Source organism: Lontra canadensis, unplaced genomic scaffold (genome assembly GCF_010015895.1).
Source record: "Lontra canadensis isolate GAN:19392208 unplaced genomic scaffold, GSC_riverotter_1.0 scaffold100, whole genome shotgun sequence".
In the NCBI taxonomy this organism is placed as follows: Eukaryota; Metazoa; Chordata; class Mammalia; order Carnivora; family Mustelidae; genus Lontra; species Lontra canadensis.
Window position 1 is genome coordinate 40447 of NW_022631094.1, and position 22431 is coordinate 62877.

Genomic DNA, 22431 nt, shown 5'->3' on the forward strand with positions numbered 1-22431 from the left:
GGACCATAGATGGAAGAGTGAAAGCTAGAACTATAATAAAATATCCTACAAGAACATCTTTGTGACTGTTAAGGCAGGTAAAGAAGACAGGCAGTTCTGTTAAGGCAGGTAAAGAAGTTTAGAAGACAAAATGCATGAATTAAAAGTGGATCGTTTGATAAAATGGACTACAAGAAAGTAGAAACCTGCTCTTTGAGACACTGTTAAGAGAAAATGAAAAGGCAAGTTTCACACTGGGAGTAAATATGCATCACACATATATCTGCAAAACACTTGTATCCAGAACATGGGAAGAACACTTTTTTAAAAAATTTATTTATTTTTATTAGTTTCAGAATAAGAATTCAGTGATTTATCAGTTGCATACAACACCCAGTGCTCATTACATCAAGTGCCCTCCTTAATGCCCATCACCCAGTTACCCCATCCCCCCACCTACAGCCCCTCCAGCAGCCCTCAGTTTGTTTCCTAGAGTTCAGTGTCTCTTATGGTTTGCCTCCCTCTCAATTTTCAACTTATTTTATTTTTCCTTCCCTTCCTCTGTGTTAATCTGATTTGTTTTTTGGAGCACTGGGTGTGGTGCAAAAACAACGAATACTGTTACGCTGAAAAGAAATAAAAAAAAATAAAAAAAAATACATGGAAGAATTCCTACTCAACTCAATCAATCAGTAAATAGGTATTTTGCCAAAGAAGATACAGGAATGCCAACAGCACATGAAAAGATGCCAGTATCAACAGTCATGAGAAAAACGTAAATTTGAACTGGGAAGAGATACCGCCACACACCTATTAGAATGGTTAAAACTTAAAAAGACTGACAGTATCAAATAGTGGTGAAAATGTGGAGCAAACTGAATTCTCACACATTATTAATGGGTGTGTAAAATGGCACGACCCCTTTATTTTTAAAAGTTTTTAAAGATTAATTTATTTTTAGAGAGAGAAAGTGCACATGCATGTGCAGGGGGAGGGGCAGAGGGAGAGAAAAAATACCAAGCAGACTCCCTGCTGAGCGCGGAGCCCCACATGGGCTTGATCTTGTGACGCTGAGATCAAATCTGAGCCAAAATCAAGAGTCGGGTACATAACTGATAGAGCCAACTAGGCACCCTAGTGCAACCCCTTTAGAAAATATTTTGGCAGTGTCTTTCTTTCTTTCTTTTTTATTTGAGATTTTATTCATTAGAGAGAGAGCATGAGCAAAGGACTGGGGGAAGGGGCAGAGGAAGAAGCAAATTCCCTGCAGAGCAGGGAGACCAACACAGGGCTCAATCCCAGGACCCTGGGATCATGAACTGAGTCCTAGGCAGATGCTTAACCCACTGAGCCACCAGGAACCCCTAGTTTAGCAGTTTCTTATTAAGCTAAACATACATATAAACATACATCATAGCATTTGACCTGGAAATCCCATTCTTAGGTATTTACCTGAGAACAAAAACACATAGTCACAGAAAGACTTCTACTTGAATATTGGTAGAGATTTTATTCATAACAGCCCCAAACTGAAAATAATCCAACTCAGATATCCATCAACAGGTGAATAAATAAATTGTGGGGCATATCCAGCCACTAAAATACTCAACAATAAAAAAAGATGGACTACAAATATATGCCACAACACAGATGTATTTTGAAATATGCTGAATGAAGAAAGCCAGATACAAGAGTGTGTTCTGCATGATTCTATTTAAGTGAGACTCACAAGAACGGCAGAAATTATGGGGACAGAACATGGATCTGTGATGGGTGGGGGAGGACAGGGAAAATCGCCCAAGCCACTAATGGGATGGAAATGTCCTACATCTTTCTTGTGGTGGTGTCTAGGTTCATCAATATTTTATAGTATCATACAGTTAAAATGTGTGCCTTTTACTGTGTGAAATTTAGGCCTTAATAAAGTTGATTAAGAAAGAGACCAATATTTGCTTACTTTGGCAGCATGTATACTAAAACTAGGAAGAAAAATACCAACAGAGAAGTCATTGCTCAAGCGTCATTACCACAGCCTTTGTTCCCATCTGAATTTCAACTTACATTTCCAAATCCCTTAATCAACTTTCTAATCTGCAAAATGGGGACACTGTCTATCTGGTCTTGTTTTAGAAAAAATTATACAGTTGCTCATTATTTGTGGATTCCCATAATTGCTAAAATTTATTAGTAACTCCCAAATCAATAATCAATATTTGGGGTGACTTTTTGGTCATTTATGGATGTGAAGAGCAATGAAAAATATGAGTTGCCCAATGCACACATTCCCAGACAGGGTCAAACAAAGTGACATTCTTGTTTGTTTCAGGCCTCATATTGTAAGCAAATGTCCTTTTTGTTCATGTTTTTCAGACTTTGTGCTTTTTGTGGATGATCTTGCTATTTAAAATGGCCCCAGCATAATGCTTGAAATGCTGTCTAGTGTTCTTTATTACAAGAAGGCTGTGTGTGCCATCTAGAGAAGATATGTGAAGGCTGTGTGTGTCATCTAGAGAAGATATGTGTGCTAGATAAGCTTCGTTCATTCATGATGTATAGTGCTGTTCGCTTTGAATTCCATGTTAATATATCAACAATATATATTAAATATGGTGTCTAAACAGAAACACATGTAAAACAAGGTTATGTATGGATTGTTGACCAAAATCTGGTAAGAGGCTCTTAGAAACCTACCCTTATATTCCCTGCTAGGTACAGTGACTCAGTATCTGCTAATTCCATTAGTGATGGCTTTACAAAATATAATTACTGTGAATAACAAAAATAAACTGTACATATATTATTAGCTCTGTCCTTTTCTGAAATGGTTTTGAATTTTTATCATCTTGATTACTGTCATCTGGCTTTTCTACAAAAGGTAAGCCAAGGGGCACCTGGGTGGCTCAGTGGGTTAAGCCTCTGCCTTTGGCTCAGGTCATGGTCTCGGGATCCTGGGATCAAGCCCCGCATAAGGTTCTCTGCTCGGTGGGGAGCCTGCTTCCTCCTCTCTTTCTGCCTGCCTCTCTGCCTGCTTGTGATCTCTCTGTCAAATAAATAAATAAAATCTATAAAAAAAAAAAAAAAAGTCAATATGGTCTGACCTGTGCAGGAAACAGCAGGCCATGTTCCCATTTTGATCTACATGGTTTAATCTACATGGTTATAACTGTGGTTATACTCTCAGCTTTTTTTTTTTTAAAGATATATTTATTTATTTGAGGCGGGAAGGGTTGAGGGGGAGAGGAAGAGAAAGAAGCCTCAAACAGACACCCAGCAGAGCATGGAGCCTGATGTAGCGCTCAATCCCAGGACCCTGAGATCAAGACCTAGGCTGAAATCAAGAGCTGGGTCTCAACTAAGCCACCCAGGTGCCTCTTGGCTTCTTTCAATTTTCAAAAATTTCACAGCTTTTCCACAAACTGCTATTAAGTTAACCGATTTCTTCCATTTTGTGCCTATTATTTTCCTTAGCTATATCACTGTTTCTTTCTTCACTATTGGTGAATATGGAATTTCACTTTTTGAGCCATCCATCCTTGAGAGCTGTATTGTTTCCAAATCTCTACTCATGGGATCAGAGAGGTCTATTTTAGCTGTAAAGTAGAGCTCTAATGGGCTGCTATGAATGATATACTTAGGCAAACAGATTTACCCTCTGGGCTTAAAAATCCATGTTCTCAGACACATTTAATCCGCAATAAACAATCAAGCTTCCCATATGTCATCAACTTTTACACGACCCAGTTCATGAAATCTCTTCCTGTCCACTTGGCTATGGATCGGTCAACTTGTAATGTTTTTAGAAGTTGAAAACTTTAAAATTTTTAAACTTTCTAAGTTGCCTCTGAGGAACATTCCACACTGATCACTCAAAAGCTCCTTATTTGCTACTCTACATCACTGTTATCTAAATTACTTCAGTCTTCCTTCTGTTGTTTGGAAGAGAAAATATATTTAAACAAAACTCAAGAGAAAGGTGATTAAAAAAAGATAAGCCACCTGTTTCCTCTAAATAAAAAAAGGCAGGGGCAATTGGATGGTCAGAGTGGGTTAAGCTCCTGACTCAGGCTCAGGTCACAGCCTCAGGGTCATGAGATTGAGCCCTATATCAGGCTCCCAGCTCAGTGGAGAATCTGCTTTAGATTCTCCCCCTCTCCCTCTGCAAACTTGCCCAAGCTTGTGTGCTCTCCAAAAAAAAAAAAAAAAGAAAGAAAAAAAGCACAGCACAAACATAATCTGCTGTAACAATCAATCAGAACATCTAAATCAACTTCTTCCCCATGAAATACAAAGTTTCTGTGTGCTAATTTACGTCACTGCATACTTACTCTGTTTGGATGGCCTATGACCACATGATTACACAATAAGCCCTACATTGCCAATGACAGGTAAGGAAAACTAAATACACATTTTGGATTTATATAAAAGCATTTAATACACTGATAAAGATAATAGGATTAAAAGACTGATCTCACTGACAAATCATAATTTCAATGCAAACAAGTACATCCCCGTCTGGCCCACCCACCCCTTCTCATCGCTGATCTACAGAAGCACATAAAGACCTCCAATGAAAGCCCCCAAGATCTAGAGTAACTGAGAAGTAATTCAATGATTTTTAAATTATTACAGTACCTTACAATTCTTATATATGACACACAAGTGAACAGGGACTCTGATGGTACCCCTGGTTCAAAAAGGAATACGTTTCTTTCATGAGAAGGGGATTGCTCAAGGAGCAGCCTGGAGTTCAGGTCCTTGGCAGTCTCTCAGCTGTGACCTTCTTCAAATACATAGCTCTATTTTAAGCTTATGGGATAAACAAATCTACTCTAAATGAGCCATTAAAAATATTGCCATTTTGAGTGCCTTTGGTCCTTATTAAGAATTAATAAACACTTTATTCTTTTCTTCATTAGTTAAAAGTTAAAACAAACACCTCTTGGGAAGGGAAATCCTCCTAAAAATATAGCTTTTGAAATATAACCTTAGGAGTAACACAAGTGTCAGACACAGCACCTTCTACTCATATTGAGTAGACAGAGTTTGATGAAATTTAAGGCATGTACATGTTTTTTTCTGGCCCCTGAAAATCTAAATCAAGTATCTCCCACAACCAGCTCCTGTAAGCATTGTGTGCTACCATAATACCATCTTGGCAGAAACCTGATCTATTTCTACCTAGAGTTTAAATCCCAGTATAATAATAATCCTACCAATTTACTCAATCTTAGGATGATATCACCATTCACTTTGGAAAATCAGGTTGCCTTGCAGAGGAATCTCCTAAACAGCATTTTTGGGGTGCTAATTTGCACATGGTTTGACCTCTAACTCTTCATGTGTATGATAAATTATATCTGCAAATCTCAAACTCCCTGAGTTCTGAGATGTTTCTGTTTTTCAATCATTGTTCACAGCTTAAATTCTGCATTCATTTTAGTTACAGGTTTTGAAATTTCTTTAAGCCATATTTAAACAAAGTTATACTTTAAAATGATGAGATTTTAGTGTTTCTATTAAAGAGCTCCACAATATTGTAAGGGCACAGAGAACCATACAGATATGAATTAAATGTCATGTGAATCAGTGAATTAATTTGCAAAACAAAAGAGGTAAAAATAGAAATGAAAGAAGGAACCTAGCTTGATGTCAAAATATCAAGATTATGTCAAGGTTGATGAGTGTAATTATTTATATGGGAAAAGTCATATCATCTGAAGAATATGAGTGCTGAAAGATTCACTTCAAGATCATTTACTCCAAGCTTCCTCATTTTCTAGATAAGAAAACTGAACCCCAGCAGAGGCATTCTTTTGCCTCTGTGTGCCCATATAAATACCAGAATTTTACTCTGAATAAGAAGCAACACTGCACACTCTATACCAAAAATATATAGAAACACGGCTCTCAGTTTACCTTCCAGTTTCTGAGCAAAAAATCTACACGAATGCAGCCATCAATAGCAAGAACATGGAAGATGATGGTATTCTGATTTACCACCTAAAGGTCAATGTTAAATTTGATATCAAACCAACACAACAGAAAATAAGTAGGCAAAACGTGTAAGCTTAACGAGTATTTGTTTAGACTGTGTCAATCAGGAGTAAACAGAGCCAACACTCTTCCTTTTCCAGAGCCATAAGAAGTCATCTAGGCCATAAGTACATGTTTGAAGTCAGGGCTATTTAAGGCTATTCAGAAATTTGGCATGTTCTTCTCCTCGTGGTAACAGGGTTTCTCCTCCTAACTTTGGTCCTGTTTTTTCCTAGAAAAATGAAAATAGTTTAGTGAGAAATGGGTCAACATTTTTTGCATGGATTACTAAAATTGGTCACCTTGCAAACGACCTACCTTTAGCATTCCATCTCGTTCCCATTTGAAGAGGCCACAGTTACTGAAACAGAAAAGGGGATTTACTCAGTAGTGAGCTGGGACGCATAGTCAACTGGGTTCACTGCACTTGCAGGAAGAATATTCCCCATTCAAACAGAAGATGATCAAGGTAACACTCATATTACAGGCTATCCTCTAATGCTACTGAAAATACACACTCCAGTGATTTGAGAAATGGTCTTCAAATCTGTCAAAAGCTAGATACTTCAGAGATGGAACACCCAGTGATAGTATACAGGGTATGCACACAGCAGGTGAAGCTTGGTTTCCCCTGCTGGGCATCGGGAAAAGACTCAGAAGAGGAAGCTAGCCCTCTGATGCCATACAGTCAAAGACTTCTCCCTTCCCCTTTTCTGGAACTAAAAGCTTGTGATAAGAAAGAATCATTCTTCCTCCTGATCTGCCCAATCCTTCTCCTCTTTTCAAACCTAAAGATGTTTACTTCTTATTGTTCAAAGGGCCTAGAGACTCTTATTCTCGTTTTTTAACATGTTATGTGAGTCTGACCCTGAGCAGAGATGTGGCTACTACAGAGAAAGTTTATTTTCCATGATGTTCACTCTGCTGAAACAAACAAAAGAAACTGTTAACTCACTGAAATACGGCTGCTGGCACTCTTGGATTTGAGAGGCTCTAGGGCACAGGGGATTGCCCTACCTGCCTCATCCTTCTTCCTAAAAGTCTAGACTACTCCAGCCCTGAGAGTCCGTCTGCATACTAGTGGCCTTGGTCCTAAGCCTCTCCAACACCTTCCTTGTCTAGAGACTAGCTCATTATCAATTGAGAGAAATTTTCTAGACTATTGGTAGATCAATGATGAAATTACATATAACAGAAATTCTAGTCAGAGGTCAACAAATTACTACCCATGAGCCAAATCCAGCCTGCTACCTGCTTTTGTAAAGAACGTTTCATTTAAACACAGCATGTCTACTTGTTTCTGTATTACCTATGACTGCTTTTGAGCTATAACACCAAAGCTGAGTAGTTATGAAACCGACCGCCTGGTTCACGAAGCAAAATATGTTTACTATCTGGGTTTTGACAGAAAAAGTTTGTCCTGTTCTGCTCTGGGTCAAGAATTGACAAGAAGTCTAGAAAAGCAGTTGTTACAAAAGTCACAGCGCCACCTGGAGGATGGAAAAGCATCTTGCTCTTCAATTTGTGAGTTGTACTTCCTGCTTATTAACGGAATTTTTCTGATACTCAAGTGTTTTACATAAGCTCTTGCTGTTACAATATTTTGGAGAAATCAAATATCAATATACAGATAGATACTTTCAACAATTATAATCAAGATCATAGCAATTTCACAAACCAACTCCTGACAAGGTAATGAACTAGCATGGGGTCTGGGTCCCCTCCCTAACCCCAATCAAGTCTGGAGACACTTGGAGTGAAGTAGGGGTTCTAGGAAGTAAAGAAAACCTAAAAAACAAACAAGCAAGCAAATAGGTGGTGAGACTATCCTGGTGAGACATTCCTGGGTAGACTGAAGGTGATCTTGAAAGTGCCTCAAATTCCAAAGACTCATATAAATTCTGTCCTTTAAGAATAAGCTAGTAAAGTCAGAAATTATTTTAAAAAAGAATAAAAATCAATCCCATATATTTGAAATTTAAACAACATTACTAACCCTTGGGCCAAACAGGAAATCATCAAAGGCATTAAGAAATCCCCTTTTTTTTTTTTTAATTTATTTAAGTAATCTCTGTACCTAATGTGGGGCCCGAATTTACAACCCCAAGGTTGCATGTTCCTCCAACTGAGCCAGCCAGACACCCCAAGAAATACTTTTAACTACAGGTCAAAGATTGTGGGAGACACTAAAGCATAAGTGCTTAGAGGGAAACATGTAGCTTTAAACACATTGATGAGGGAACAAGAAAAGTTAAAAATGAGTAACCTGAGTATAAGCAATTAACTGATGTTGGCAAAAGGATACAGAGCAAACCCAAAAAAACAAGGGCAGAAAGATAAGGACAGAAATCAATAAACAGAAAGAAAGAGAGTTAAAAGAGGTTTTCTGAAAAGAAAAAGAGAATAAAGAGACCTCTGTCAAGGTTGATCTTAAAAGAAAAATAATAGCACAAAATACAGTAAATGTCTATTAATAAAAATAACAAGAAACAGATTAAAAACAATGAAAGTTTATTAGGAACAACCATACATCAATACATTTAAGAACCTAAATGAAATGATTAAAAGGAAAAAAAAAAAAAAGCTGAAATTGGCAAAAGGGACCACGAAACTGAAATGGTTATCAGGCCACCTCGGACCCTAAAACCTGGGTCTGGGCCTAAGCCCAAATAACTTTACAGTTGAGATTTATTAAAACCTTAAGAAATAATTAATCGTTATTTAATATAAATTATTTCCAGAAGCTGCTCAGTTCATTTTATGAGTCTCATATAATCTTTGTTCTAAAACCAGGTAAGGCCTATATAAAAACAAAAAAACAAAATAGGTCTAATTCACTTACAAATATACAGTGGACCCTTGAACAAGATGGGGAGAGGGGTACCGCTCCCATGCAGTTAAAAATCCTCACGTAACTTTTGACTCCCCCACAACTTAATTACTAATAGCCTATTGCTGACCAAAGCCTTACTGATAATAGTCAATTAACCCAACTTTGTATATGTATTGTATATCGTATTCCTACAATAAAGCAAACTAAAATAACAGTATGGAGTTTCCTCAAAAAATAAAAATTAGAACTACCTTATGACCTAGTAATCCTGCTACTGGGATTACCCAAATAAAATGAAATCACTAATTTGAAAAGATATATGCACCACTGTTTACTGCACCATTATTTACAATAACCAAATTATGGAAGCACACACCTACCCACTCATACACACACACAACGGAATATTACTCAGCCCTAAAAAAGGAATAAGACTGTGCCATTTGCAACAACATGGATGGATCTTGAGGGTGTAACAGTAAGTGAAATACATCAGTTGGAGAAAGGCAAATACCATATATGGAACTTAAGAAACAAAACAAATGAACAAAGAATAAAAGAGACAAACAACAACAACAAAAAAAACCCAGACTCTTAAATACAGAGAATTGGTGGCTGTCAGAGGGGAGGCTGGTGGGAAGATGGAATGGATAAAGGGGATGTCAGACTAAAAAAAAAAATCAAGGGGACACCTGGCTGGCTCAGTGGGTTAAGCCTCCGCCTTCGGCTCAGGTTGTGATCTCAGGTTCCTGGGATGGAGCACCGCATTGGGCTCTCTGCTCAGTGGGGAGCCTGCTTCCCCCTCTGTCTCTGCCTGCCTCTCTGCCTACTTGTGATCTGTCAAATAAATAAATAAAAAATTTAAAAAAAAAAATTTAAAAATAAATAAATCAAGTAGGGTTTACCCAAAGAATGAAAGGAAACTTCCGGGAGTGATGTCATTATCACAAGGTGAGCCGTTCCTTTCCTCTCTCCCCCTTTGGTTTACAAGGAAGTAGACATCTATAACCCCTGACCCCCCAACAAAAAAAAAGCACCTGTGCACAGCATCCAGGTCACCAAGGGTGGATGGGAGCAGGGAGGGCAGCAAAGGAGGAGAGTGGTCATGGAAATGGCGGGTCAGCAACACCTTTTTGGCAGGAGGTGGAGGGTGAAGGTGCCGAGTGGAGGTCAGCCACCCATTCTGCAGCTTCTATAGCTGCAGGGTCCCCTGAAGGGACCGCAGGAAAGTGTCTCCTCCTTCCTGTCCAGGCATTTGGCCCATGGACTTCTGGGCTCACCCAAATACCCAAATGCTAAGTACACAACTCCCCTGAGTTGGCCACTGCCCCCCCTCATTTTTTTTTAAGTGCTCACAGCCTAGAGAAACCAAAAACATGTGCTATAGTGCCACCTTCTGGAAAATAAGAAAAATGCTCCTAATTACAGGTTGAACTGTCAGAATCAGTGAACAAAACTTAGCCCAAGATAGGTGTTCATTACTACAAATGCAATCACAGAGACACTCTTCAACAGGCACCATGAAAAACCATGGTAATACAGTATTAAAAATAAAAACAAAAACAACCTGACAATTTTCCAGCAAAGGAGCCCAATGAATAGTGCTATCTAACCAATAAAGAATTTAAAACAGCTTTTATGAAGAAATTCAGTGAGCTACAAGAAAACTTAGAAAGGCAACTCAATGGTCTCAGGATTAATGAACAGAAGCACTTCACAGAAGAAATTCTAAAAAAGAGCCAAACAAATTCTGGAGCAGAACAACTCACTAAATAAGATGAAGACTGCAAAAGAATACGTTGGAAATACAGCAAATCAGATGGAAGAGAGAATTAGTGAATTAGAAGTCAGGAAACTAAAAATGATTCAGGTGGAAGGGGTGAGAGAATGAAGATGTTAAAGATTTTATTTTTTATTTGATAGAGAGAGAGATCACAAGTAGAGAGGCAGGCAGGCAGAGAGAGAGAGAAGGAAACAGGCTCCCTGCTGAGCAGAGAGCCCAATGTAGGACTTGACCCCAGGACCCTGAGATCATGACCTGAGCCAAAGGCAGAGGCTTTAACCCACTGAGACACCCAGACGCCCGAGAATGAAGATGTTAAAAAAGAAAAGAAATCTCTGAGATGCCATATCGAAACAGATCCCAGGGGAAAAGCCAATGTAAGAATAATGAGTATTTCAGAAGGGGAAGAGAGGACAAGAAAGGGGAGTTTATTTAAAGAAGTAATAGCTGAGAACTTCCCAAACCTGGTGAAGGAACTGGATACACAAATATATGAAGCTAGTAGAATACCTTCTTAACTCAATGCAAGAAGACTTCTCCAAGAAACAATTATATCAAAGCTGTCAAAAGTCAATGATAAAGAAAAAATCTGAAAGGTAACTGGGGGGAAAAAAAAGATAGCAACCTACAAAATATCCAGCTATCAGATTTCTCAGCAGAAACTCTACAGACCAGGAGAGAGTAGAATGAATATGAAAAATATTCAAAGATTAAAAATTGCCAGCCAACAATACTCTATTCTGCAAAGTTATCCTTTAGATGGGAAGGAGAAATAAAGACTTTCCCAGACAAACAAAAGCTGAGGACATCACCACTACCAGACCTGCCTTATAAGAAGAAATGCTAAAAGCTCTTGGAGCTGAAAAAAAAGAAATACACAAAACTCTGATTAAGGTGATAGTCAGAATTAGAAAACTGTTAACCCTTAACTAGAATAGCATATTAAACTCTTAATTACAGTATAAAGATTCAAGGAAAAGAGAATTAAAGTATGGCTACTACTTGGTGATGACATCGCAGCACAAAGGAAGTAATTTGTGTCATAAAATATAAAAGGGGAAGAGAAAAAAGATGAATCCTTTATAGGTGAAGACAAATTGCTGACACCAGAGAAAAGATTATTTTACCAAAAATATGTTTTATGTGAACCTCATGGTCACCACAGGCGAAGATCTAGAGAAGACACAAAATATAAAAGGTGGGGAGACTGAACAAATCACCATGGAAAACCACCAACTTATAAAAGTAGGCAGAAACAAGGAAAAAGAAACAATGGGGAGACCAAACAACCAGAAGACAAAAGATAAAACAGCAGTAGTATATCCTTACCCATCAATAATCACCCTAAATTTAAATGGATTTAATCCATCAGTCAAAAGGCACGGAGTGGCTGGATGGACAGAAAACGACCCAACCATATGCTGCTTAAAGGGGCACATCTCAGCTCTAACAACATACAAAGTTTAAAGTGAAGGGATAGAATATCTCTTAATAAATTAGAAACCTCTCAAATAATCTAATTTTATACTCAAGGAACTAAAAAAAAAGAAAAAAGAAGTAAGCCCATATTTAGTGGCTGAAGGAAGGAAATAATAAAGATCAGAAAAAGAGACCAGAAAAACAGAAAAGAGGGACACCTGGGTGGCTCAGCGGGTTAAGCCTCTGCCTTCAGCTCAGGTCATGATCCCAGCGTCCTGGGATCAAGCCCCACATCGGGTTCTCTGCTCTGCGGGGAGCCTGCTTCCCCCTCTCTCTCTGCCTGCCTCTCTGCCTACTTGTGATCTCTGTCAAATAAATAAATAAATAAAATCTAAAAAAAAAAAAAAGAAAAGAAAAACAGAAAAGAAAGCGAGCCTAAGACCTGATTCCTTGAAAAAATAAACAAAATTGACAAATCTTTAGCTACACTAAGAAAAAGAGAAGATTCAAAATTAGAAATCAAAGAGGAGACATTACAACTGATACTACAGAAATACACAGAATCATCAGAGATGACTATGAAAGATTATATGCCAACAAATTACATAACCTAGAAGAAATGGATAAATTTCTAGAAACCTACAACCTAAGACAGAATCAAAAAGAAACCAAAAATTTGAACAGACCAATAATGAATAAACCAGCATCACTTTGATTCCAAAACCAGAGAAGGAGGGGTGCCTGGGTGGCTCAGTGGGTTAAAGCCTCTGCCTTGGGCTCAGTTCTTGATCCCAGGGTCCTAGGATCGAGCTCTGTGTTGGGCTCTTCTCAGCAGGGAGCCTGCTTCCCCCTCTCTTTCTGCCTGCTTCTCTGCCTACTTGTGGTCTCTCTCTCTCTGTCCAAAAAAAAAAAAAAAAAAAATAGAGTACCCAATGGGGAAGGATAGTCTCTCCAACAAACAGTGCTGGGAAACTGGAGAAATACACACAGAACAAGGAAATCGGACTATTATCTCACATCCCTCACAAAAATTAACTTAAAATGGATGAAACACTTACATGTAAGACCTGCAACCATAAAACTCCTGGAAGGAAATGTAGGGAGAAAACTCATCGATATTGGTCTTAGCCCTGATTTTTTGAACACAATGCCAAAAGCTCAGGCAAAAAAAGCAAAAATCAACAGATGGGATTACATCAAATTCAAAAGCTTCTGCACATCAAAATTAACAAGTAACAAAGTGAAAAAACAACCTACAGAACAGGAGAAAATTTTGCCAGCCATCTATCAGACAAGGGGTTTATATTCAAAATAAAGAAAGAAGTTTGTCAACTTACTAACACATTGATAAGCTAAAGGATAAGATCATACAATTAAGAGAAGTTACCTACCCACAATCATAGTAAACTGGAAATAAAAAGGATTTTCCTTAACTTGGAGGAGAAATTTGTGAAGGATACATTCACTTTAAGATAAAGTTCAAGAAATGGAAATAGGAGGTCTGACCAGTCCTATCAGGAAAGACAAAAAATAGAGGGTGTAAGGATGGGAACAAGACAGGTAAAATTTTCTTTATTTGCAAATGATAATTATGTAGAGAAATCAACAAATTGCTGGCATAAGAGTCTGATAAGCTTGTCAGAGGCAAGTTCACCATATAAAAAATTAATAATATTTCTCTGCACCGACAGTAAGCAACTAAAAAATACACTAGAAAGTAAGTTGCCATTCACAGTATCAACAAAAGTGATGGCACATCTAAGAATTAAGAATATTCAACATTGCTGTGGAGATAATTTTAAAAATTTATAAAAGCCATAGAGGACGGGATGAATAAATGGAAAGATACTCCAGGATCTTAAAAAGGGATGATTTCATATATAAAAGTCATTAGTCCCCACAAAATTGTTTTATTCATGTAATGTGATCTTAATTCTACTTCTGAGTGGCATACAACTTAGTCCCTAGACTAGTGCTCTGAGAACAACTAGAAAACCTGAATGAAATGAATATCCTAAAGGGAGTATCGTCCACTGTGGGAGAACCCCAATCTCCATCAACAGTTCCACAGGTGGCCCTCCACCAGGACAAGACCCAGACTCTCAGCTCCCCGCCTGGCCTAGAGTCCGCGAAACCTCCCAGGGCAAAAACGGCTACAGAAGTTAGCTCATCGCTCTAAGGTTCTACCCTGGTTCTGGTTCCCTACTTCTTGTCCCAGCAATTCCAGGACCTTCAGGGAACTGATTTCTGTCTTTCATTCAACAAACATTTGTAAGGACCCCCTATGGGCTAGGCACTATACTAAGTATTGGGGGTAAAGCATTGAAGAGTTCAGGATCCCTTCCCTCCATGAGTTTTTAGGGATGGCCTGAAGCTGTAAGAGGCATGGAAATAAGGCCTGACCTTAAAACAGATTGTCCAACATTCTAGCAGAACGGCATAACATGGGAACTGAAAAGAGGATTTAAGAATGCCAGGCGAGATCTCCTACCTGCAGTGCTTTTTGGGGAGCCTATCCAGGGAGATGCTTCTGTTTCCACAGGGACACTTGAAAAACCTCTTTAGGCCGTCATGCCAGTGGTAGTCATGCTGTTCACTGACGCAGGTCTCCAAAGGCTTGAAGTGGGTATAGGCACACTGCATAAAACCAACAGGAGGGCACATCTGTCAAGAGCCTCGACGGAGAAACTGGCTAGCTGCTAAGAGGGCAATCTGTTCCATGAGAACTTCTGTTTTCTCGCCACTGCTCAGGCAGCTGTGAGCAAACCAACCATCTTATCTACTAGCTGCAGTGATTTCTTCAGTCTCGCACACTGATGCCACTTTTTCTTATGTTTGCCACAACTTTTGGTCAGGCATGAAGTACACAATAACTTTCTGTAACATCGAAACAAAAGCACCAGAAACCTTTTGATAGCTTCATCAGGTCTGTCCTAAATTTACTGCCGTCGCTTGGTGATAGGACATGGACACTGGGGCCTCTTCACTAGCCCTTTTTTTTCCTCTTAAAAAGCCTCAGAATAGGATGTAAGCTTATTACTACTCCTATTTCATAAGCAGCAGAACCAAGTAGAGATATTAATAATTCACTTGTAATTTTGGGGCTGCCTGGGTGGCTCAGTGGGTTAAGCCTCTGCCTTCAGCTCAGGTCCTGATCTCAGGGTTCTGGGATCAAGTCCCACATTGGGCTCTCTGCTAGGCGGGGAGCCTACCTCCTCCTCTCTCTCTCTGTCAAATAAATAAAATCTTAAAAAAAAAAAATTCACTTGTAATTTTGATCCTCAAAAGGACTGAAGAGTATAGGAAACAATAAGCAGCATCCAGTCTAAGAAACAAAACTCCCTAGCACTCCTGAAGCCCTCCCTCCCTGCACCCCCTTCCAGGCACTGCTCCCCCCGCACCCCAAGGGTAATCACGACCGTCCTTTCTAGCAGCAGAGATTCATTTGACTGTTTTGAATTTTGCATAAATGGAATCGTATGACAGAAAGAAAGAAAAGAAAGAAAGAGGGAGAGAGAGATAGGGAGGGAGGAAGGAAGAAAGAAGGAAAGAAAGAAATGATGGGTGAACACTGAAAGAGCTGCTGGGACAGAGCACCGTGGTTTCTGGTAATGAGAGTCTAGGTAAGTAACTTTTAGTTCTGGCAGCCTCAGAAAGTACAGAGCAGAGTGGTATGCCAGCTGTGGTAGGCAAAACAACATACACACCCTGCTCCTTAGAACCTATGAGCATGTGAGGCTACATGGCAAAGGGGGACCAGAGTTGTTAGTTGATCTTAAAATTGGGAAATGATCCTGGATTGGGTGGGCCCAATGGAATCATAAGGGCCCTTAAAAGCAGAAGTGGGATGCACAGGGAGGAGGCCAGAGGATGTGAGAAGAGGGCTCGGCCTGCCATGGCTGGCTCTGAAGATGGAGGAAGGAGCTGCAAACCAAAGAATATGTGTGGGATTGAGAAGCAGGGAAAGGGAAGGAAACGGATTCTACCCTAGAGCCTCCAGAAGGAAGATAGTCCTGCCAGACCTGGATTTTAGCCTCATGAGACCCACAGAGACTTCTGGCCTATTGAAGTGCAAGATAATAAAGTTGTGTTTAAACTATCAAGGTGGGAAAAAAAAAAAAAAACTATCAAGGTGGTAATTATTTGTCTGAGCAGCAATGGGAAACTAACACACCAGGTATGTCCTTAGGTTTGCTATTTTGTCAGAGTACAAGCTGTTATCTCAGAAAAAACGTTTACTTATTCTGAATTTTCTCAAGGAATCCCTAACTTTTGGTGACAGCTGGTTCAGGGCCATCCCCTAAATGTAAAGGAGAATGTTGAGGTTTGAAAAGGAATAAAGACTGAGAAAATGGTACTTGGTAAGCTAAGCCTCTTCCTCCTCTCTCTCACATGTGCTTATGAGGAGGATGAGTCAGGCAGGATAAAATGAGTGGTAATGGAAGAATACGGTTCTGCAAGAAATATTTTTTGGTCCTATTTTATCAGTGTTCAAGGATGGAGGGTATATCATCCTCTAATAGACTTAGTGTAAAAATTCTGCAAACATAGAAAATAATACAATTTATCCTTTGCCTTGAGATTCAATTTAGCAGGTTAAGCCCTGAGTAGAAAGGGTTAATAGTAATTGGTCTTAACAGGTGATGCCAAAGGAAATCATTCAACTGATGTCCCAGGACTGTGAGCTGTGGACCGAGGGTGTGCTAGAAACTTGAGAAGCATAGGTCAGAAGAACTTGGGTCCAATGGACAAGGCTCGCCTGCAGAACCAGGAGCTGTGGTCAAATCAGAGGAGAATCTCACCACCAACATTCTGCCAACAGAGCTTGGAGGCCAAGTGGGCAGGCAGCCAGGTCCTTGGCTGTCATGAGCAGCTTGCTTTCCAGCATAAATAAATGACCTGTGCAGGACTGCAATCACGAGACATGGCCCCATATCCCATATATCTCCATGTCCCGCTGAGTCACTAGAGGTCACTACAGCTCCAAACAGAGGCCAGGGTTAGAAGCAACTCCACTCACCGTCTTGCATGTCACTACTCGACATTTCACCTCTCTGATGCTTCTCATCTTTTCTTCCATTTGTTCTTTTTTCACCAATGGCTCAAAATAGCGTTCCTGCAGCTCAGCCTCAGCCTGCAACAACAAGGCATACAAAAGACCTTGCACCAAATCCAAAATGTATTCAGGCACCAATTCAATAATCATAATAAAAACCACCGAAGAGACAAGCGATTATGAGGACACCTGATAAGAGCTCAAGAAACTGCAAACCAAAAGATGATCATAAGTAGACATAAGCTCTTATTTTTCCAAAAACAAGTATGAAAGCATCTGGCGATTTTTAAAATGCCAAATACAAACTGAAAATACTAACATTATTAACAGCGTCATCGCGTCAAGAGTGTGCACCAGAAGGAAATTATTTCTCCTATGCCAATACAGACTCAAGCCAAGGAAGGTATTCAGTGCCTCCCCACGCATGACAGACCAGTCTATTCCATACTATCTGCCAGACCAAGCACCTGGCAGGAGCAATCCTTGATTGTCTGGAACAACAGGGAGTAGGTGTGAGGGCAGAGAGAGACTGACAGCTGAAGGTGGTCACAGCTCAGGAGTAAGAACAGCTGCACAAGGCTCGAGGTGTCTGGTGGCCACAGAGGCCAGGAGCTCAGCTCTACAGCCTCTCAAGGTTGGCCCCAGCTTCTCTCCTGGCCACGTTTCAGGTCTGGTAGAATGGTGGGATACACAGCTGTCTCATTAGTCAGTAGTTTATCAGAAGAGCAGAGCACTCAGTGCACCAGCACTAAATGGGGACAGTACTGCCCCCATTGAAACATTGTGAAAATTGGTGGGAGCACTTTTTTTTGGTCATCCCAACGACTGTTACCCCTGCTACTCGCAGAGACGGGGAGGCTGCACCCTCAATGGACGGAACAGTCCCTCCATAGGAAAGAATTCTTCTGACTGTTCTAGAAGTCATCCACCCATGTGGATGAAAAACCCAATTATAACCCTCAAACCTAACTGCTTTATATACAACCCTACAATATTTGTGCATGGTTCAAATATACATTGAATATATCAAGAGTAGAACTAGGCAACTCCTGTGTATATGGAAGGACAACTGTGGTTTGGTGTCTTTTGAAGACACCCTGGATTATTCGCAGTTTAAAAAAAAAAAAATCACACTGTCAGACCCATGGTATTTAAGTCACCAAAAAAAAAAACACACCTAAGGAGACTTAATTTCTATTGTCTCATTTACATTTATAATCTTCATTATTACTTCTAGGATAGTTATGCCTACATATTAACATAATCAACTATATACTTTTTTTTTTATTAGGTATATTTTGTACCTTTGTTTCTTTTTTTATTTTTTTTTATTTTTTATAAACATGTATTTTTTTCCCCAGGGGTACAGGTCTGTGAATCGCCAGGTTTACACACTTCACCGCACTCACCATAGCACATACCCTCCCCAATGTCCATAATAACCCCACCCCCCCTCTCCCAACCCCACTCCCACCAGCAACCCTCAGTTTCTTTTGTGAGATTAAGAGTCACTTATGGTTTGTCTCCCTCCCAATCCCATCTTGCTTCATTTACTCTTCTCCTATCCCCTTAACCCCCATGTTGCATCTCCTCTCCCTCATATCAGGGAGATCATATGATAGTTGTCTTTCTCCGATTGACTTATTTCGCTAAGCATGATACCCTCTAGTTCCATCCACGTCGTCGCAAATGGCAAGATTTCATTTCTTTTGATGGCTGCATAGTATTCCATTGTGTATATATACCACTTCTTCTTTATCCATTCGTCTGTTGATGGACATCTAGGTTCTTTCCATAGTTTGGCTATTGTAGACATTGCTGCTATAAACATTCGGGTGCACGTGCCCCTTCGGATCACTACGTTTGTATCTTTAGGGTAAATACCCAGCAGTGCAATTGCTGGGTCATAGGGTAGTTCTATTTTCAACATTTTGAGGAACCTCCATGCTGTTTTCCAGAGTGGTTGCACCCGCTTGCATTCCCACCAACAGTGTAGGAGGGTTCCCCTTTCTCTGCATCCTCGCCAGCATCTGTCATTTCCCGACTTGTTAATTTTAGCCAATCTGACTGGTGTGAGGTGATATCTCATTGTGGTTTTGATTTGTATTTCCCTGATGCCGAGTGATATGGAGCACTTTTTCATGTGTCTGTTGGCCATCTGGATGTCTTCTTTGCAGAAATGTCTGTTCATGTCTTCTGCCCATTTCTTGATTGGATTATTTGTTCTTTGGGTGTTGAGTTTGCTAAGTTCTTTATAGATTCTGGACACTAGCCCTTTATCTGATATGTCGTTTGCAAATATCTTCTCCCATTCTGTCAGTTGTCTTTTGGTTTTGTTAACTGTTACCTTTGCTGTGCAAAAGCTTTTGATCTTCATAAAATCCCAATACTTCATTTTTGCCCTTGCTTCCCTTGCCTTTGGCGATGTTCCTAGGAAGATGTTGCTGCGGCTGAGGTCGAAGAGGTTGCTGCCTGGGTTCTCCTCAAGGATTTTGATGGATTCCTTTCTCACATTGAGGTCCTTCATCGATTTTGAGTCCATTTTCATGTGTGGTGTAAGGGAATGATCCAATTTCATTTTTCTTCATGTTGCTGTCCAATTTTCCCAACACCATTTATTGAAGAGGCTGTCTTTTTTCCATTGGACATTCTTTCTTGCTTTGTCAAAGATTAGTTGACCATAGAGTTGAGGGTCTGTTTCTGGGGTCTCTATTCTGTTCCATTGATCTATGTGTCTGTTTTTGTGCCAGTACCATGCTGTCTTGATGATGACAGCTTTGTAGTAGAGCTTGAAGTCTGGAATTGTGATGCCACCAACTTTGGCTTTCTTTTTCAATATTCCTTTGGCTATTCGAGGTCTTTTCTGGTTCCATATAAATGTTAGGATTATTTGTTCCATTTCTTGGGAAAAAATGGATGGTACTTTGATAGGAATTGCATTAAATGTGTAGATTGCTTTAGGTAGCATAGACATTTTCACAATATTTATTCTTCCAATCCAGGAGCATGGAACATTTTTCCATTTCTTTGTGTCTTCCTCAATTTCTTTCATGAGTACTTTATAGTTTTCTGTGTATAGATTCTTAGTCTCTTTGGTTAGGTTTATTCCTAGGTATCTTATAGTTTTGGGTGCAATGGTAAATGGGATTGACTCCTTAATTTCTCTTTCTTCTGTCTTGTTGTTGGTGTAGAGAAATGCGACTGATTTCTGGGCATTGATTTTATATCCTGACACTTTACTGAATTCCTGTACAAGTTCTAGCAGTTTTGGAGTGGAGTCTTTTGGCTTTTCCACATATAGTATCATATCATCTGCGAAGAGTGATAGTTTGACTTCTTCTTTGCCGATTTGGATGCCTTTAATTTCTTTTTGTGGTCTGATTGCTGAGGCTAGGACTTCTAGTACTATGTTGAATAGCAGTGGTGATAACGGACATCCCTGCCGTGTTCCTGACCTTAGAGGAAAAGCTTTCAGTTTTTCTCCATTGAGAATGATATTTGCAATGGGTTTTTCATAGATGGCTTTGATAATATTGAGGTATGTGCCCTCTATCCCTACACTTGGAAGAGTTTTGATCAGGAAGGGATGTTGTACTTTGTCAAATGCTTTTTCAGCATCTATGGAGAGTATCATATGGTTCTTGTTCTTTTATTAATGTGTTGTATCACATTGATTGATTTGCGGATGTTGAACCAACCTTGCAGCCCTGGAATACATCCCACTTGGTCGGGGTGAATAATCCTTTTAATGTACTGTTAAATCCTATTGGCTAGTATTTTGGTGAGAATTTTTGCATCTGGGTTCATCAAGGATATTGGTCTGTAGTTCTCTTTTTTAATGAGATCCTTGTCTGGTTTTGGGATCAAGGTGATGCTGGCCTCATAAAATGAGTTTGGAAGTTTTCCTTCCATTTCTATTTTTTGGAACAGTCTCAGGAGAAAAGGAATTAGTTCTTCCTTAAATGTTTGGTAGAATTCCCCCGGGAAGCCATCTGGCCCTGGGCTTTTGTTTGTTTGGAGATTTTTGATGACTGTTTCAATCTCCTTACTGGTTATGGGTCTGTTCAGGCTTTCTATTTCTTCCTGGTTCAGTTGTGGTAGTTTATATGTCTCTAGGAATGCATCCATTTCTTCCAGATTGTCAAATTTGTTGGCATAGAGTTGCTCATAATATGTTCTTATGATTGTCTGTATTTCTTTGGTGTTAGTTGTGATCTCTCCTCTTTCATTCATGATTTTATTTATTTGGGTCCTTTTTCTTTTCTTTTTGATAAGTCTGGCCAGGGGTTTATCAATCTTATTAATTCTTTCAAAGAACCAGCTCCTAGTTTCGTTGATTTGTTCTATTGTTTTTTTGGTTTCTATTTCATTGATTTCTGCTCTGATCTTTATGATTTCTCTTCTCCTGCTGGGTTTAGGGTTTCTTTCTTGTTCTTTCCCCAGCTCCTTTAGGTGTAGGGTTAGGTTGTGTACCTGAGACCTTTCTTGTTTCTTGAGAAAGGCTTGTACCGCTATATATTTTCCTCTCAGGACTGCCTTTGCTGTGTCCCACAGATTTTGAACCGTTGTGTTTTCATTATCATTTGTTTCCATGAATTTTTTCAATTCTTCTTTAATTTCCTGGTTGACCCATTCATTCTTTAGAAGGATGCTGTTTATGGTCTCCATGTATTTGGGTTCTTTCCAAATTTCCTCTTGTGATTGAGTTCTAGCTTCAGAGCATTGTGGTCTGAAAATATGCAGGGAATGATCCCAATCTTTTGATACCGGTTGAGACCTGATTTAGGACCCAGGATGTGATCTATTCTGGAGAATGTTCCATGGGCACTAGAGAAGAATGTGTATTCTGTTGCTTTGGCACGAAATGTTCTGAATATATCTGTGATAACCATCTGGTCCAGTGTGTCATTTAAGGCCTTTATTTCCTTGTTGATCTTTTGCTTGATCTGTCCATTTCAGTGAGGGGAGTGTTAAAGTCCCCTACTATTATTGTATTATTGTTGATGTGTTTCTTTGATTTTGTTATTAATTGGTTTATATAGTTGGCTGCTCCCACGTTAGGGGCATAGATAATTACAATTGTTAGATCTTCTTGTTGGACAGATCCTTTGAGTATGATATAGTGTCCTTCCTCATCTCTTATTATAGTCTTTGGCTTAAAATCTAATTGACCTGATATAAGGATTGCCACTCCTGCTTTCTTCTCATGTCCCTTAGCATGGTAAATTCTTTTCCACCCCCTCACTTTAAATCTGAAGGTGTCTTCGGGTTTAAAATGAGTTTCTTGTAGGCAACATATAGATGGGTTTGGTTTTTTTATCCATTCTG

General features: G+C 39.5%; 1 protein-coding gene across 3 annotated transcripts in view; it reads right to left on the reverse strand.

Annotated features, from left to right (window-relative positions):
* Window positions 1-576: 576 nt before the first annotated feature.
* MCM10 (minichromosome maintenance 10 replication initiation factor) overlaps window positions 577-22431 on the reverse strand; it is a 50971-nt gene continuing 29116 nt past the window's right edge. The window contains exons 17-21 of one of the 3 annotated variants that reach the window (XM_032837803.1): window positions 17068-17181; window positions 14539-14684; window positions 6331-6373; window positions 6145-6244; window positions 577-605 (exon numbers count right to left, since the gene is read on the reverse strand). In XM_032837803.1, coding sequence (XP_032693694.1) covers window positions 6161-6244; window positions 6331-6373; window positions 14539-14684; window positions 17068-17181 — 387 coding nt within the window. In that variant the 3' untranslated portion in view covers window positions 577-605; window positions 6145-6160. Of the gene's footprint in view, window positions 606-4385; window positions 6245-6329; window positions 6374-14538; window positions 14685-17067; window positions 17182-22431 lie in introns of those variants that run through there. The other 2 variants (XM_032837802.1, XM_032837804.1) reach the window with 2 other exon arrangements.